General features: G+C 28.6%; 1 protein-coding gene across 1 annotated transcript; it reads right to left on the minus strand.

Moving 5' to 3' along the window:
- Positions 1-255: 255 nt before the first annotated feature.
- Positions 256-8,787, minus strand: LOC109818671 (strigolactones hydrolase CXE15). Its single transcript, XM_020384202.3, has 2 exons — positions 7,824-8,787; positions 256-718 (listed from the first exon to the last, which is right to left on the minus strand). Exons 1-2 carry the CDS (start codon positions 8,498-8,500, stop codon positions 412-414), a joined length of 984 nt encoding a protein of 327 aa, XP_020239791.1. The 5' UTR covers positions 8,501-8,787; the 3' UTR covers positions 256-411.
- Positions 8,788-19,630: the final 10,843 nt, after the last annotated feature.

Raw genomic sequence — 19,630 nt, forward strand, 5'->3', positions numbered from 1 at the left:
TAAATTTTTCATGAAAAAGCTTTTTTTTCATAATTTAAAATTAACTTATACATAAATTAATATATAAAAATTTTCACAATAACTTTTTCAAAAGTTGATTTTTATTTATATATAATTTAATTTTATCTTATAAAAAATTTATTTATTTATTTATTCCCTCTCTTATAATACTTATGAAAAAATTTCTTATTCGAAAAATTATAAGATAGCAATTAAAATTTTACAAAGCAGCATTTTCCACTTCAAAATAACATATAAAAACAACCAATTCACTACATTAATTCTCCATCTGCAACTTACGTACATTTTATTACACATTTTACCAAACTAGAAAACATGGATTAACTTAAGATCACTACACATGAAAACTCTAGGACCCTTTGATGATCTTTTCTTTTCCACACATTAATTCTATTTAGAATTCTCAAGCATGAACCTTTTAATGATTTGCACGACCTCTTCCGCAACTTCTGAGTATAAATCATGAGTCAGAAAACCATGTTCCTTGCCCTCAAACTCAACATATTCAATGTTCTTCCCTAGTTCTTTTAACCTTGTTGCATATTCTGCTGCTCTGTCCTTCAGCAATTCATTGCCACCAACTATGACTAAGATAGGGTCAAGCTTCACATCTCCAAGGTTTGGACTGCCAGGTCCAAATGGGTTCGCCAATGGGTGATCTCTGGTTTCTCCAATAGGTATTGAAAGCCTCCAAAATCTGCTTCAAACAAGAGTTAAACCCTAACACCACATTATTGATCCGTATTTATTGAAATACAATCAAAATTTTATATCGTACGAGAAAGAAGATGAATATGAATTTATAAATAGACACACAATCTCTATTGATAAAAGATTTTTCAAGTGATGATGAAAAAAATAATATATTACCAATATAAAGATACGTACGTAGAAACTCTGAGTGTACAATAGTATTTTATCATATGCATCTTTTTTTTTTATTAACATAATTCATACAGTAACTTACTAAAACTACTAATAAAAAACCCACAAATGTGAACAGTTTTCACATGATATGCTTCGTTGAATTAGGCAACTAATTAAAAGGTGGAATCCCTCGGTTGATAAAAGTTTCTCAATGATTTTGTTGTTTGAGGATATGACAACGGAATTGAATTTTAAGTCATTGTCAACACGCTGAATAATTTTGCTTTTGGTTTTGTACACATATTCAACACTTTGTGTACCCACTTCTTGCATAGGAATTAGGTATTTTCAAAGAAAGAGAAAGGTTTTAGTTTTCACATGGAGTATCATATTAATTAAAATTTTAAAATTGTTGCTAAACTAAAAGACAAGTAAATCCAACGTAACTAAAATGGTGTGCTTTAAATAATATAGAGAAATATTTTTCTTTTTCTTTTCTTTTGAAAGACACTATAAGTATTTGTCTTTATAATAGGTACTGTATTGAATATTCTTATCTAACTTACAATATTCAACTCAAATTAATATTTGATCACAAAGGCTATACATATCACGTTAATTATTTGTCTTTATAATAGGTACTGCAGGTAAAAAGTTTTTTTTTTCAAATATTTATTATGTCGTCAAAATAAAAATTATTAGTATTTTTAAGTAATTAAAATATTTAGTAAAATATATTTAATATTTTTAATAGTTTTAAGACACTCATTAACTGAATTCAAACAAATGTTAACCATGTTAATCTTGCTATATATTTAGTAAAATATATTTAATATTCCCAAATTATTTTTTGTTCTTTAACAGGATGAAAATTGGTTGAATTTAAAGTGAGTTGATAAAGGAGAAACTCATCACATTTTTCTTTTGATTATTATTATTATTAGCTTATTATATATGCAAAGTATTTGTTGACTTTGTCCATGTCTTTGAAAAACTATAGTTAATTATTTTATGGAAGTTTTCTTTTCTAACTATACAATTTTACTTTATCTATAAAATTCAAACATAAGATCTTATTTAAGATATGTGAACTCAGTTTCATTTAGAAAAAAAACATAATATTAGTTTTCAATACTGTTTTGATAATACTAATTAGATGTAATTAAAGTTTTACATTTGGAGTATCTGTTAGGATATTCCTCACACACGTCAATTTTAATTAATAACGTTTGCTGTTTAGCAATATAATTTTTCAAAAATGATAAGTTATTTTATATTTTGATTTATCGGTAAATTATTTTTCTTGTTCTGCTTGTAAAATTACATTATAGTCAGATAATTTTTCTCATACAAAAAGTTATTGTTTTATATTTTAAACGTTTTAGTCACTATACACAATATATCAATTTTCTCATTTTGACCACTATCTACTTTGCTATACATTTTACTACTTTATTATCTTTCTTAAATAAAATAATAATAACAAAAAAAAATATTAGTACAACTTGTGTAAGTTTGACCCATTCAAACTTTAAAATAATAACTACGAAACACATGGATTTTGAAGGCATGAGGACAAGGAGGTGATGTCTCTGATAGACCACTTTAATAAGTGGTGAATGGTACATCATAAGTTTTAATCATAGGATGTATTTAATCTAATAGTATATAATACATCATGTCACACAGGATAAAATTAGAACAGGTCGTTCCAGATGAAACAATAAGACGTGAATAATAGATCAGAACGGGCCGTTCTAGATGAAAAAAAAACACATGAAGAATAGAACAGAGCGGCCTATTCCGAAATCAAAACGGCTCGTTCCAGATTCAAAAATAAGACATGACTAGTTAAACCATAACGGACCATTCTGAATTCGGAACGGGCCATTCTAACTACATATTTTTCATAAGAATTTTTTTAAGCAAAATAATTTTTTTTTTCTACTAAATTACATTTAAAATTTAAGTATAGTCTTTCAATTGATAATGTTTTTCTATTATAATTAGAGGTTTACATTAATTATATGCGTAAATTTCTAATTCTAATTAGAAAATAACACCAAACAAAATTTTATTATAAATATAATTTTCTCTCATTTAAATCATTGCAAAAATTTGTTAGTTTTAGTTTTATATCTCAACATTTTCCTCTTAAAAAAATGATGTTACCAAATATTTTTAAATTTGATTTACATTAGTTTAATTGCTTTTAAGGTGCATAGACTTTCGTGGTTTTGTTGTCAATGCCACAAACATTAGGCGTTGATTAAATGTCACCTAGTGTGAGGAGAGATACTCATTTTTTGTTTGGATTTGCATTGGGTGCTAATGTATGTGGCGTTAAACATAAGTTAGACAAAGGCCCTCTACCTAATTAGGGTCGGACGTGAGTTTTGTCATACCAGATACGAGAGAATAGGAGACTTTGCCTCAATGACATTAGGTGCGGGTAGTTTGGTGCTAAGCATGAGTGAGATATGAAGCCCCTTCCTCAATGACATCAATACAAGGCCTAATAAGTTTAAAACCCAAAATGTTTTATACTAAGACCCACAATATAAGACCAAACAATATAAACTTTTATACTACCAAAAATATGAGAAAGGTGATCATCCATGTAAAGCCCAAGTAAAGAGAACTCTAGGCCCACCAAACTCATTAGGCTCACTAAGCTTTGAAGCAATCAAAAGCCTAAAGGCCCATGAAGCCCAAAACTAGGCCCAATAAACTTAAAACCCAAAAGTTTTATACTAAGGCCCATAATACAAGACCAAACAATATAAACTTCTATATTACCAAAAATATGAGAAAGGTGGTCATCCATGTAAAGCCAAAGTAAAAAGAACCCTAGGCCCACCAAACCCATTGGGCTCACTGAGCTCAGAAGCAATCAAAAGCCCAAAGGCCTATGAAGCCCAAAACTAGGCCCAATAAGCTTAAAACCCAAAAAAATTTATACTAAGGCCCACAATACAAGACCAAACAATATAAATTCATATACTACCAAAAATATGAGAAAGGTGGTCATCCATGTAAAGCCCAAGTAAAGAGAATCCTAGGCCCACCAAACCCATTGGGCTCATTGAGCTCAGAAGCAATCAAAAGCCCAAAGGCCCATGAAGCCCAAAACTAGGCCCAATAAGCTTAAAACCTAAAAAGTTTTATACTAAGGCCTACAATACAAGACCAAACAATATAAACTCTTATACTACCAAATATATGAGAAAGGTGGTCATTCATGTAAAGCCCAAGTAAAAAGAACTCTAGGCCCATTAAACTCATTGGGCTCACTAAGCTTAGAAGCTATCAAAAGCCCAAAGCCCATAATGCCCAAAACTAGGCCCAATAATATTTGTTAACATAATTTTTTTAAGAGGAAAATGTCGAGATGTAAAACTCAAACTAACAAATTTTTGCAATGATTTAAATGAGAGAATATTATATTTATAGCAGAAAATTTTGTTTGGTGTTATTTTCTAATTAGAATTAGAAATTTAAGCATATAATTAATATAAACCTCTAATTCTAATAACAAACATTATCAATTGAAATAATATACTTAAATTTTAAATGTAATTTAGTAGAATGAAAAAAAAATATTATTTTGCTTAAAAAAAAGTTTGTATGACAAATATGTAGTTAGAACGGCCCGTTCTGGTTTAACTAGTCATTTGTTATTTTTGAAACTGGAACGGACCGTTCTGATTTATTCGTTACATGTTATTTTTTCATTTGGAACGGCTCGTTCCGAATGTAGAACGGCCCGTTTTGATTCAACTTCTCATGTCGTTTTTTTGAATCTGGAACGGGCCGTTCTGGTCCATTTGTATGTGTTACTTTTTTCATTAGGAATGACCCGTTCTGATTTTAGAACGGCCCGTTCTGAAGGTGAACACTGACGTGCGACAGTTCAAATTTTTGGGTAATTTAAAAAAAAAGTAATTTAATAAAAAATTCAGAAATTTAGATATTGTGTGATAGGGTGTATGGTAACCAATAGGCTTAGATGCATCTAATGGTAATTTTTCATGGTACACCCATACATCACTTGTATAAATGGTCCTTCAGATAATTCACCCAAAATCACAAATGAATAAATGATTATTCGACACGTGACATAATATATATACTATATATGAAGAAAACATAGTACAATTGATGTGAAATGTGATAGAAAAGAAAAGAAAATAGAAAAAGATATAAAGTTAAAGTAATAATTGAGGTGTAAAAGAATATATAAATGAAAAGTCAAAAATATGAACAAAAGTTCATGACAACAACGTCTCTGTTTCTCCAAATTTGTTGAACGAGGAACGAGGGCACCAAGATGTGACATAAAGTAGTGCAAGAGGGACTTTATAGCAAATGTTACTATCGCTTAGGAATTCCAATGACATGTTTAAATTTTGGTCTTTCGAACCATGATTGATCTTTTGATCTTCTCACATTCCAGAAACTAAATCATTATACAATTTCATATTATTTTAGATATTAAATAATCGATTGTTTAGATGTTTATAAAAAATATTAAAAAATTATTTTTTTTTGATAAATTAAACCTAATTTATGTATAATTAAAATTAAAATTTTAGAGAAGTTAATAATAGAAAGAATTTCTACAAATTAATTCATGTATAACTTATTTATAATTTATAAAAAATATTTTATTATTTATTTATTTTTTATATACTTTTAAATTATCTTTAGTCTTGAAGCGTAGGTCTCTCTTGCCTTTAGCCTCAAGTTTTAAACTATGTATTGATACTATAGGGATAACTTATGTTACTTTTTCTCTTTAGTTTCAATTAGAGATTTGTTCTGATATGCCTAAAAATTTTATCACTTAAGAATTAAGACTAATGATAGTTGATAAACACTTCTTTCTTAATTCATTGAGATATCTTTTAAAGAATAAAATCATGACAGCTCAATGAGTGTCAAAATGAACGATATTTTAGACACAATGACAACAAACTTATGTTTAAAACATTAACACTAGAAGGAAAACTCAGACCACTCTCGCTTCTTAGCCTCAACTAGGAGACTTGTTCTAATATACCTAAAGGTCACATATCACTTAAGAATCCAAGCTAAATTTAGTTTATAAATATCTTCCCTTTTTAATCTATTGAGACGTTTTTTTTTTTTTTAAATTGTGACAGTTCAATAAATGATACAAATAATACTTTGAATACAATGATTTTAATAATATCAATAAATTTTTGGTTGGCACAAATTTAAACAACACAAAGTACAATTTAAAAAAATGCATTGAAGTATAGTTTGTTAAATTCAAACTCTTTAAAAATCTTTTACTCAGGATGGAGTGGACTGATATGAACAGTTCTAATGTTAAGTTTATTAATTATTGTTGATAATTTGTTAACTATAAGCTACTGTGAATTTTTTAGAAAGTATATATATATTAAAATATATATTAAGTGAGAGAAGTATTTTATTACGAAAGATAAAAAATTAAGTAATAAATTTTGAATTAAAATTTAATTATAATATTTTTCATATTATCATTTACAACTACTATGATCATTAGAACATCTTCAATGGAGGTTGCTTATAAGTAAGTAACTCCCTGTACCACATCACTGCCAAATCAGTTCTGACATACTTTATGAGTTGCTTCAAGTTTAGCAAAGTTGCTTGTAGAAGCAATTCTGCTAAAATTTAAGCAATCTATAAAATAGACTATAACTGATTTGACAGTGATATGTAAGCAACCTCATTGGAAATGCTCTTATAATCCATTAAGTAGCGCTACCATCAACACTGCTTTCGCCTTCAGTGTTGTTGTATCTGACCATCATTTTTTATATCATTTCATCTATCATAATTGTAGTTTTACTTCACAACATTAAAACTACAGAATGCACCGTCATTTATCTTCAATCCTAAACTGCACATCAACACTCCTTTTTCCTATTTTATTTTAAAAAATAATAATTATAAAGATAGTAAGTAACAACCAAATCATTGATCTTAGAATAAATTTGAGCTCGACTACTTTTTAAGTAAAATGAATGTTTTGTTTGAATCTTATGTATATAAATATAGAAAAAGAAACAAGAGATTCTATGAAGTGTTAGAAAAACATCTTGTACCAAATAATATAATAAAAGAAATGATAAAGTCCACAGAAAAAAAGTTTGAAAAGTAAAATTTAGTATTTTCAAAATTAGATCAATCATTGATATTGATTTATAAGATCCAAGTTCAACCCTGATTAAATTGTGATTAAATTATATTAATAAAATAATACTAATTATTATTATTAATACAAAATAATATTAAATAAATATAATATTTTAATTTTAAAACACTAAAAATTAAAATAAAATTCTATTTATAGATTTTTAACATTTAATATATACGTAAAATTTTAATCTAAATATAATATAATATTTATATTTAAATTTTAATAAAATATAACAATTATTAATAATAACAAGTTTACATTTAGAATAAAAAATTAAATTAATATAATATAAATTATAAAAAACAAAATATTAAAATTATAAATTAACATAAATTAATGATTAAATTATATTTGTAAGATAAATAGTAAAATAAGTTATTTTAACTTATAATTTTTACTACATATGTATTTTTATCAAAAACATTTTAAATTAAATTTTAAAAATTGAAAAATCACCAATTTTTTTACTGATACTTCTTTTGACCGACTCTAAACTAGTCGCATCAATTCTTTACGAAATGATTTTCTGAACGAATCAAACCGAATAAAAATCCACTAGTCGTCTTCAAAACCATGGTAAAATCGAAATTATGGAGTAGAATTAATTCATAAAATGTAAAATATGAGCAATAAGTAACATTTCCATATCTGACACCTGGTGATGAGATAAGCATAAAATTTTTCGGGTCAGGAATAATGCGTTTGAATTGTCAAGCCTTACCTGTCGAGCATCTCAAGGTTCAGCATTTGTTCCGATGGGCCCACCTCCGACCTCGTCCGAACAACCCCACCGAAAAACGGACCCATCATCACGTAACCTCGTACGCGAACCGGGTCCATCTCCCCCGAACCGGCCCCCAACTGAACCGCCAAGTGGTGCGCAATGTTCCCGCCAGACGAGTCCCCCACCACGAACACCCGCCCAAAGTCAACGCCCTCCCTCACCCACACGTCCCCCTTCTCGTGCGCCTGCCGCTGCAGCCACCGCACCGCCTCTACACCGTCTTCCACCGCAGCGGGTAGACGGTGCTCTGGCGCCAGGCGATAGTCTGGCGCCACCACAGCAGCATGGAGGCTTGCAGCAAGACAGAGGCAGCATGCATGGACATGCGGCCATGCATGCGAGCCGAAGCAGAAGCCTCCACCGTGGAGGAACATTACCACGGGTAATTTATTGTCGTTGTTGTTATCATCATGGTTGTTGGATTTGGGTTTGTAGAGACGGAGGTGGAGGTTGAATTTTTTGTGGTAGAGGAAGTCTTTGAAGAGGACGAGGTTGTTGTGTTGGGTGTGTGAGGGTTGTTCTTGGAAGTGTATGTGGGAGCGGAAAACGGTGCCGTCGCTGAAGAGTTTGAGGAGGCCCATGCAGTCTTCTACTACGTGGGGAGGGAAAGCCATTATAGTAAGATGTTTTTGTGTTGTGTTAGTGGTGAGAGATAAAGAGAGTGATGAGGGCTATAAATACTTGCACCTAAGAGGCAAATAGATACCAGAATGGCGCCATGTTGGTGACTTGTTACTAGTTCCCACGTTTGAACTTTTGCCGACATCATCGCCCCATAAATTATTTAGATGAAAAGATAAACCGTATTCATTCCAATTTTTTTATGACATTATTATTATTATTATTAATATATACACATATTTTTTATTTCATAAATATCTGAATTAACAGATATTTTTCTTGTTAGAAAATTCATATAAGGAGTCAGTTGTACAAAAGAGACATTTTATGTTTGTTATTTTAGATTTTTTACTTCGGAAAAAAGTTTGACGTCAATATGGGAGACGTAAATTTATGTTGAGTGTTTTAGCTGACGTAAATTTACGTCGGACATCCTCCACGTCTGACGTAAAATGATTGACAGACAAACAAAAAATAACCTTAATCCGTGAACACGTCCAAAAAATACTCAAATGATTCAATCCAATCGGAGAGATAGGTCCAGAATAAAAAATGGGTCTTGTCACCGTGCACCATGAACGGAAAACGCCCAAAGGTCTCGCACCGCTGTTGCCAGAAATCACTGGAGAGGAAAACAGTGTCAAAATACTCTCATGTAAGAATAAAACAACATTTTTACACAGAAAGATCAACACACGCATGAAAGCACTAACCTCAATCCGTGAAAACACCTAAATGCTTCAACCCAATCGGAGAGATAGGTTCATAATCAAAATGGGTTTCGTCGCCGTTATCGTCGCCGCTCACCGTGACCAAAAAATACCCAAAAAGGTCTCATACCACCGTTGCCGGAAATCGCTAGAGAAAAACCCTAGAGGAAAACAATGTAAAAACACTTGCACGCACAAAAATGAGGGGAATAAAATAACTTTTTTACGTCGGTCCGACGTAAAATTGAAATCTACGTCAAACTGTACTTCATAGCCGACATAGATTTTAATTTTTACGCCGGACTCCCTTTGGTCCAATGTAAAAAAGTTTAGATTAATTTCAAAAATGTCATCGCATATTTTTTACATTTGGTATTCTTATGACCGACAAGAAAACGGTAACGTAAAAGACTGATTTTCCACTAGTGAGTTTTCGATTAAAGGCTTTTGGTCTTTAATTCCTCAGTCATTTACTTTTACATATCAGGTGGTTTGTACTTACAAAAGGATTCTAATACTGATGAAAGATCATCTTTAGAGTTACAGGTGGGACTTATCATTAGGTCGATGGTTAAGAGAGTGAACGATGATAGAGGAGATATCATGTGTAGAGTCATGCTCATCATGAGTGTATAGTATTGATCATCTCCTAAGTCTTCATATTACTAGTTTAGGGTTTATTATCTTTTATTTTACTTCTTATTTTACCCTTGTATTTTTGGTACCCTAGATAGTAGGATTTATTTTGTTTGTATTTCTCATTTTGCCTTTATATTATGGGACACTTAGACTAAGATTTATTTTAGGACTTAAACCTTGACTTGTGAGGTTAAAGTCCACTTTTTTTTTTTATGTCAAAGGGTACTTTAGTCTTTTAGGGGGGAAGGAGTCACACTTGCATTTAGGGTTCATTTAGGATGCATTTGAGTGCATTTGGGCTTGCATTACTCGACTATGTAGTCCAAATGCAACCCTAGCTCCTTTCCTTCCCTTTATAAGTATCCTAGATCTCCAACCTTGTGATTACTTTGGAAATATATATTATTGAGCGAGTCTTTGTGCCTCAACATCCCTTCCTTAGTCATTAGGTCATTTTCGATCTTCCTTCTCTTATCTCCCTTGAGTGAGTGAACTGAGTGTCCTTTATCATCTCGTGGAGTGAGTCAATCTAGAAAGTTTCTCACACGCCTTCTTCATTGCATTTGAACGTTCACTTTCTCTTTAGTGGCTAGGAGTTCTTGATGATCCATGATCCTTAGAGTAAGGAGACTATTCCATTAGCTTCACCATCCATCAATGACTAGGTGTTTCCATAAATTATTTTACCATACTTGAATAAAATTGTCTTTAATTAAAAATATTTGCGATCTATATAGAAAAAAAAACATTTATTTTTCTATTTGTCTCATCTCATATTTTCACTTCACTTTTATATATATATATATATATATATATATATATATATATATATATATTTTTTTTTTTTTATTACTTCACTTATATTGTATCTATTAATTTTTATTTACCTTTTTTTTTTCTTCCTATTCTCTTTCTTTCGGCGCCCAACCCTCCCTAAAATAAAGTGGACATTTAGTTTTCTTATAAAAGAAGAGATGAAGTTAAAAGAGTTAATGTGATAATAAAAAATAAAAGAAATAATGTTATAAAATTGTTGTATAAATAATATAACTCAAATATTTAAATTAGGTTTACGACATATTTATATTTAAATTAAGACTCATGCATGTTAACCAATGTTTCTATGACACTAGTTAAAAAATAAACAAAACAATGTTTGTATTACAAATTATAGTAAGGATTGTATTAGAAATGATGGAGTGTACATTAGGATTTATCTTTAACTTTGAGAAGGATATGCTGGTTCATAACATAAATAAATAAATAACATTTTGATTCATCAATTATTAAGTGTTTTAAGGATAATGGTTAGTGTTTATTCTTCTGTTGTATTTTGTTTGACTTTTTGATAATTTTTTTAATTTAATGTAGTATTCAATATTTATTTATTATATTTTTAATTATTATTAATATTTTTTAATTATTGATAAAAGTTCAAAACATTTAAACGTATATTAAAAAGTCATACAATTTTTTATTTTATAAAATCAAACATATTAATTATATTTTTTAAGAGCTACCTCAAAATGTCAAATAAAATGGAATGAAATAGATATACTTAAAATTTTAATTTAAATAAATTAAATTTCATAAATTAAAAGCGAACTAGTTTACTATTACTCAATTTGAAAAGATTCTCTCTTACGGTAGATACTTGTCTATCAACTATAATAAATAAATATTTCATAAATAATGATTTTTATAAAATATTTATTGACTTGTAATTTTTATTTTCAATAATTAAATATATTTTTTAATTAATTGCTAAAGATTGTTGCTAAGTTTTTTTTACATATTATAATCTATACTTTTTATTTTCAACTTTAAAATAATTTTCAATTCCACAAATACAACAATATATAATCAAACAAAATTCAAAATAATAAACTCACAATCAAAGGAAGAGAAACAAATTGATCAAATATAAAACATTATAATAATTAAAAATCATCAAATCTTAATATATATATATATATATATATATATATATATATATATATATATATATATTAATATTCTTGGTTTCGAATAGTCGTAGTTTCTAAAAGTGAAAAAACTATTTCACTTTAAAATTTAAAAAAGAATAAAGTATTTCATTTCAATATAAAATATTTTACACTAATACGGATACTATTTACCTAAAAAATTGACAAAAGAAAATATTGTTACAATAAAGCTTTTTGTCATGGTGTAATTTAGGAAATGACTAGACTCATCATTACGTGTAATGTCTTATCTAATTATATTTATCAAAGGCTAATTTCATGACTAATTCCAACTACAAAAAAGACATATGTAGAAGGTAGTTGATTGAATGCACTATTAATAAAATTAATATAGATTAAGAAACAAAAAATATATTGTTACTGATAATTTTAATTACAATTAGACTTTTATTTGAACTTATAACCTTTAATTTGAACCCTTATTACTTGGATTATTAAAGTGAAATTCTGATTTTAAGTAAATAATGGACTAAAAGAACATATTATGAAGAGCTACACCTAATTTTTTTTTATCTTATAGATAGTATATGTATTGATTGGCTGTGCTCGACAATTTTTTATTTCAGGAAACAGAATATAAAAAATGTAAGTAATACAAATGACTTCAGCTTCTTCTGCATATCCCAGAAAATAAGGAAAATTATTCAATGTTATTAATCTGGAATCTTGAATCACGGCTAATAAGCCTTAAAATCGTGATATTCTGTGACCAAATATTCGTAAACAAGTAAACCAAAAGGCAAAATTATGATTTAATCTTAAAAGACCATCCAAAACGATTTAAGAATAATCAATTTTTATATATTAAATACGAAATTATATTGTAAGAAAGTATTTTTAGAAATTTTTCTTTATTAAAAAGAATTATAATTTTTTTTATGAATTTCTTATATAATTTCAGTTTTTATTTATTATAATTATTTATGAAGTAAATATTAATATTTTAAAATAAATTATTAATAATAAAATAATCTTATATTATAATATAAATTATTTATCTTAAATTTAAAATATAATTTATATTTTAAACATATTTATTCAAATAAATTTTAATATATAATATATATACTCAAACATAATATATATATATATATATATATATATATATATATATATATATATATACTTTATTATAAGCTTAATTATATATAACAAATATAGATGGGAATTTCTCATGGTAAAATATTAATAAAAAAAAATGTTAAATTGAAAGGAGGGAAAAAATCCACTATAGGAAATGGGAATCAAAATTTAAAGCGGCAGCATATGGCTAGTTGAACGTTGGAATATACGAGAAGAGTCAGAAGTGGTTCTGATGAACGGACTTTACATGAAAATTGATATGGAATATTTTGTTGAGTGATTTTCACCTTGAACAATCCGAACTGTTCCTGCTCAACTGGCTCTACTTGATCAAATTACGGATGTCCATCTAGTGCAACGGGTATAGATACTAGTGTATCTGTTATTATATTTGTGTAGGTATCTGATGAGTAGTAGATACTTATATATATATATTTTTTATATTTGTAGATATTTATGGATATGTGTAAGTATTTATTAAAAAAATATCTTAAAAATATTTAACAAAATATTTTAATCATATATTTTAATTATTTGTAATGGATTTTTTATTCTTTTAAAAGTTATAAAAATTTGCATGAAAAAAGTTTGAAGATTATAACTAAAATTCAAATAAAATCAGCATAAAAAGGTTTGAAGATTATAAAATTAAAATTCAAATATTTTATACTAGTATATTAATAACAATAAGTAGATTTTAAAACTGAATTTTAAACGTTCAATTATATAAGTTTAAAGTTCAAATAATAATTGCTAAAAAAATATTTTGATTACACATAAACTAGAATAAAAAATAATATAAGTTGTTATGAATAATAATTAGTGGCTTAATTAGTGAATGTCAATATTCATTATCAGTCATTATCATTTATATTTCGGTTATGTATTATTCCTTTTGTTGTGTAATTGTTCAGTTACCACATGTCTTATAAATAAGTTAGTCCTCTCCCAAAAATAATACACTAGTCAGATTCTTATTTCTTCTCTCTACTTTTTCTTCCTTTTATAACAAAAGTATAATACTTAACTATTTTAAGGCCAAGTAAACTACGAATAAAATCAAATTTATACAAATTTAAATAAAATTAAATTCGTACAAGTCTAAATAAATTTAATATTAGCGAGTACAAGTATTCGCGAGTATAGACACTATAATACTCGTACCCTCCTCATTAACATGTAGACATAAAAGATATTCATACCCATTATCTGCAAGTAACTATTTACAATATCCATTTTCTACTTGTTGCAGATTTTATCCACGGATATTCGTGGATATGGATATTTTTAACATCCCTAGAGGAAGTTGATTAATGAATGATGATTCCCTCAAAATGAATTTTACCTTTTCTTATTTAAGTGTATGGATTAACGCACTTCAAGAAAAAATGGTGTTTTTAATTAGTTACATTTGTCACTATAATTTTAAGATATGTTTAGTAAAATTAACTTATAAACTAATTGAAATTATAAGCTACGAGTTAATAAATCAGAAGTTGAAAAAATAAAAAAATTGTGGAGAAAAGATAAACACTAGAAGTGGGTTGAATAATGTATATTAAAAACTTGTACATTTGCAAGCAGGTGAAGTAGTATCTACAACAGACAAAGGATTAGCAAGAGTAATCAATGAACATAGGAAGTTTTTATACTGGTTCACTTCAACCACAGAAACTATGTCCAGTTCTCAATCCAACCAAATTGAGTTCCACTAACTTTCAACAAAGTTACAAGTATTCTTATACCAAGCCACTTTTGACTCAACACAAGTGTTCTTTGACAAGTCTCTTTAAGCCACTACCCAAATATTCTTTTTACAAATAAGTCTCTCTAGGCTCAACACAAGTATTCTTTTATAGTCAAATCTCCCCAAGCTCTACCTATAACAATGGTTATGAAGGTATTACAATGATGTAGTTGTCGTCTCTTTTAGACGTGATTACAACAAATGTTCAAGTACAAGAAACTCTTGAAGAAGATTTTCTATGTGGTTTTCTCTTGAGTTGTATATTTTCTTTGTATCTCAAAATTTTCTCTATGTATCACTTCTTATTTTTATCTTGAGTTTCAGAACTTCTTATGTAGTATCTTCGAAAGAGATGTTGCAGCTTCTTGAGTTTGATTCATAGATCTGCTTCGTCTGCTCTAGAGAGAGGAAGTATCCATTGGTGCATTAAATACTTCAATTAACGCCTTTTACCTAAACGTATTTCTTATCTTTGATAGATCAAACTACTTATTAGAGTAGAATAGCAAAATGGGAACAATAGGAAGCAAAGTCAGTGTGCAACAAGGATGCAATCATTTTCCTACACCTTTTTTCGTAAAATCCAGGATCTTTGTCCTTTGTTCTAATGCTCTACATGCTTCTATACACCATGTGAGTTCTAAGACAACGACTTTCGATCTATCAAGGTATAAAACATTCATTTAAAAATTCAAACGTGTTAGTCATAATAAATAATAGACGTTAAGAACAATTGTATGTTTCGTTTGATGTGCTTTGTCTTATAAACACTACTTCATCTTACAAAGTCTGAAACAAAAAAATTTTAAAAAAAAATTCTTGTCAAAAGACGTAGTGTTTATTATCATTAAAACTTATGAACAATGAGGGATCTAATTAAGATCGTCTTTTAACAACAATTTTTTAATAAGCTAATTCATTAAATTGAAAATATTTGGTAAAAATAGTTGATAAGTTAACTAATTAATGTAAAATGACATTTAATTATTTTTATTTAATAATAAAGTAAGAGACTAACATGTAGACAACATAGCTAAATAAAGCACCATTGTGTGAAGTGTCATGAAGTACAGTCATTGAAATGTCGAATATGAGAAACATTGTGTTGTACAAGCCATGGGTGAAGGATGTGTTCAAGAGGGAGAGTAGAGGTCTAATGTACATAAACTAGGACGATTTGACTGAAATTAATCATGAAAAGATTATGCTAAACATATCAATTCTACAAATTTTGTTGATGTAAGTACTTGTATTTTTGCAATTCAATTTAAAACATTTCTTAAATAAAATTACATTAACAATGATTTTAACTTTGTAGGAATCTCCATCAATTTTGTGTGGCTAAGGGGGAATGACAAATGACAACATATATGGATTCTTACAGCTTGAATCCATTCAAAAGCTTGACAACAAACTAGAAGAAACTCAATTTTTTTTTTGCTTCGTCCCTGGAGTATCCACCGCCGATAGTAGTGACTAATCTCCTTGCTACGTTGGAGGCACCTCAAAGGGTGGGATAGCTGACCCAAAGATTTAACGCGGCTGCATACACAAGGCAGGATTCGAACCCTTGACCTTGCTTAAGCATGGATCAACCCCTATCGTTGAACCACACGCTTGGGGTTAAGAAACTCAATCTTATATTTAGCAGTTGATATATAAGTCAAAGAAATGAGTTTACCTAGCACCATACTATAAGGAGTAAGTACAATTATATATATTTGTTTATAAATTTTTATTTTGTCATAATTATTTCCCAATACAATTCTCATTGATATTTATTGATTATTTATATTGTGAACAATGTTGTTGTATGCTTGTGTTTAGTGCTCAACATGTCATCCTAGGATATCAAACATATAGTAGAAACATAAGTTATTAAGCATACTAAAATTCATTTATGGTTTATATGGTAGTGTATTTAATCTTAACCTTTACATCACTTTTTTCCCTTATGACTATATATATAAGTAGAGTGGCTTTAATGGAAGGAACTCCTCAACAAAAATGAAGCTACAATGGTTAACTACAAAAGTAAATATTTTGAATTTTCAACTATCAATTAAAACTTTTAATGGTTATATCACTATCACTAATAATAATTGAATTTTTTAAAAAAATTAGTCTCAAACACGAAGGAAACTATGAATGTGGGTAATATGTTATGAAGCATATGCATAATATTGTCTTTCTAGACATAGTAGATTTATGGAGTAAGGTAAGTTTTATAGTTTGGAATGTCATTCTATATGTATACTTGTTGTGTATTTTATTAACTAATGTTGTGTATTTCATTAACACTTCTAGATACTTGTAGATTCATCACCATTATGTTTCATGGACATAAACAATGTACGACAACAATGAACTAGATTTCTTGAGATTACTCAAGGTTGACTCTACTTTATTAGATTTTAGCATGCTTATTGGTGGTTTAGGTTATATATAATTGTGTTAGGATTTTTTAGTAAGTTCATCCTATGATTATGTCATGTATTAGAACATTTTGATGTACTAGATAATGTTAATTTAAATCTTTTAGTTAGTTGATATACTTATGATGCACTATACAAGTTAGTAATTTATATATATATATATATATATATATATATATATATATAGTATTTTGGTTCATTGAGGACTCATTGACTACTTGTGATTGTATGTGAACTATTTGGTATTTGAATTGCATTTCTAGGTTTAGAATGGTATAAAAATAAACTTGCCCATTAAAAAAACACCACATTCTACATTGGTTATGACGATAACTTGTGTAAAATGTGTCATATTCTACACATGATGATATTCTACATCGGTTAAAATGAGAACTAATGAAAATGGTCTATTCTACATTGATTTATGTGCAATGTGAACATTAATGCTCCTGATTTCATCTTGCCAAGATCTGCATTGGTTTTACAACCAATGTAAAATTTCCATTTCAACCATTGTGAAATGACTTTCTACCACTAGTGAGTCTATTGAATCAATTGCCATTGAGTACGTGCACGAATCAACTAGTACAAGGTTGTCCTAGTTTAACTAGTTATATCAAGTTCGAGTAATGTGTTAAAAACTCGAATGAGAGTTTTGTCTCTCATAGTAGTCCTACATGTATTGAACATGATTGTCTCAAGTAAAGTATACATGTGGTCCATACATAAAAATGTCTATATAATCAAATAACAAGCTTTTTGTATAAGTTTGAGTAATATGTATAACGTAATAAATTTTAGCCTTGTTATTTTTATCACAAGTTATCACAATTGTACATCAAAAGTTCCCTAAAAAAGGTCTAGGTTCTTATGCAAAAGATTTTTAGTGCCAATAAGACACACATGTTACTTTGGTAAGTTATTACTTACTTAAATATCGTACACATACATGTCACTCTTGTAAGATTATGACTTAAATGTCATACACACATAAACACTATTAGGTCAAAAGACAGCCCTAGATCCCTTAGTCTTAAGTTTTGCTGTTAACAAACATAAAAGCCTTTGATCAATAGTATAAAGTTTTCAAAATGACTAAGACAAATCTTTCACTAAGACGAAAATCACCTATTAAAACAAATCTTGTATAAGACAATGATCTCATTAACATGATCCTATTAATGGATAAGACGAATCATTAGTCAAAAAAAGACATATGCATTAAATATTTATTATCTATTATCTCTAAATAAGAAATTGACTACGTCTAAACAATTCCTTAACAGATTGCATTTAAAAATGCTTCCTTGGTACCAACATTATACAAAAAGGAAATAAAGAAATGCTTTGCATTAGAAAAGGACCAAAAAATCTTTGCAAACATAGAAAGTTACAATCAAAAGCTATTTCATTACTATAACGTCTTAACAAACACATGGTCTACCTACTTGAAGCCAAAAGGTGATAAAGACCTTCCTTAATTAGATAAGAAGTGACAATTTGGTGAAAGCATTTAATGCAAACATTTATTACACCAATGTACACTTTTTTTCTCAAGAAGCAAATCATGAAAGCAAGCTATGAGAGAAGCTTAAAGATTTGCAACATTCATCTTCATTGAAGCCATATAAAAAGAAGTTTAAATCTCATAAAGAAATGAGAGATTGACAACTACAAAAACTACATTCTTTATTTTTATGAAAATATTTGTACTTAATTTATTGTATCACGTCTTGATAGAAATACGAAACATTGTAAACCTTAGTAACTCTAAGTTATTGGGTTTGAACTTGAAGATGCTCGGTTGTAAAAGAATACTTGTTGCTTGTGAAAAAAATAATTGGGTAAATTGCTTGAAGAAACAATTCAAAGAATACTTAGGGTGTAGAAGTGACTTGGTAAAGAATACTTATATCTATGACAAGATAGTGGAACTTGATCTAGTTGGATCAAGAACTGGATGTTGTCTCGATGGTTGAGACAAACAAGTATAAATCCCTAAGTTTTTTTCTTTACTTTGCAGCTTAACACCAAAGGCAAATACATCTTGGCTTGTTCATTATTCAGAATTGAATACAACAAGTTTTGTAGTTGCAAAATAACAAAAGAAATGTTGGAAGCGATTAGGGTAACTTGTGAGGGTACTAAGAATGTCAAACTTAGACGAGCTGGCACTCTTTAGAGACACAATGAGTTGTTCTCCATGAAAGAGAATGAAACCATTGATGGGATGTTTGGAAGATTCCAAACAATCCTTAATGAGTTAAAATAATATAAAGATCTTGGATATTTTTACCCTTGATGAGCTTCTAAGAGCTCCAAGAGTTCATGAGGTTCACCTAAATAATAGAGATAATCTTAAAATAAATGATTATGTTGCTCTAAGAAGTGGTGAGTCTAGTAAAAGAAGAGAAAATGGTAAAGCTTTGAAGGTTGAATCTGAGTCTTGTAGCTTAGATATGAAAGTTCTGAAGACTCAATAGACAATGAGATATCTCTTATG

The sequence above is a fragment of the Cajanus cajan genome, chromosome 7 (assembly GCF_000230855.2).
Source record: "Cajanus cajan strain Asha chromosome 7, NIPB_CcT2T_4, whole genome shotgun sequence".
NCBI classification, from domain to species: Eukaryota; Viridiplantae; Streptophyta; class Magnoliopsida; order Fabales; family Fabaceae; genus Cajanus; species Cajanus cajan.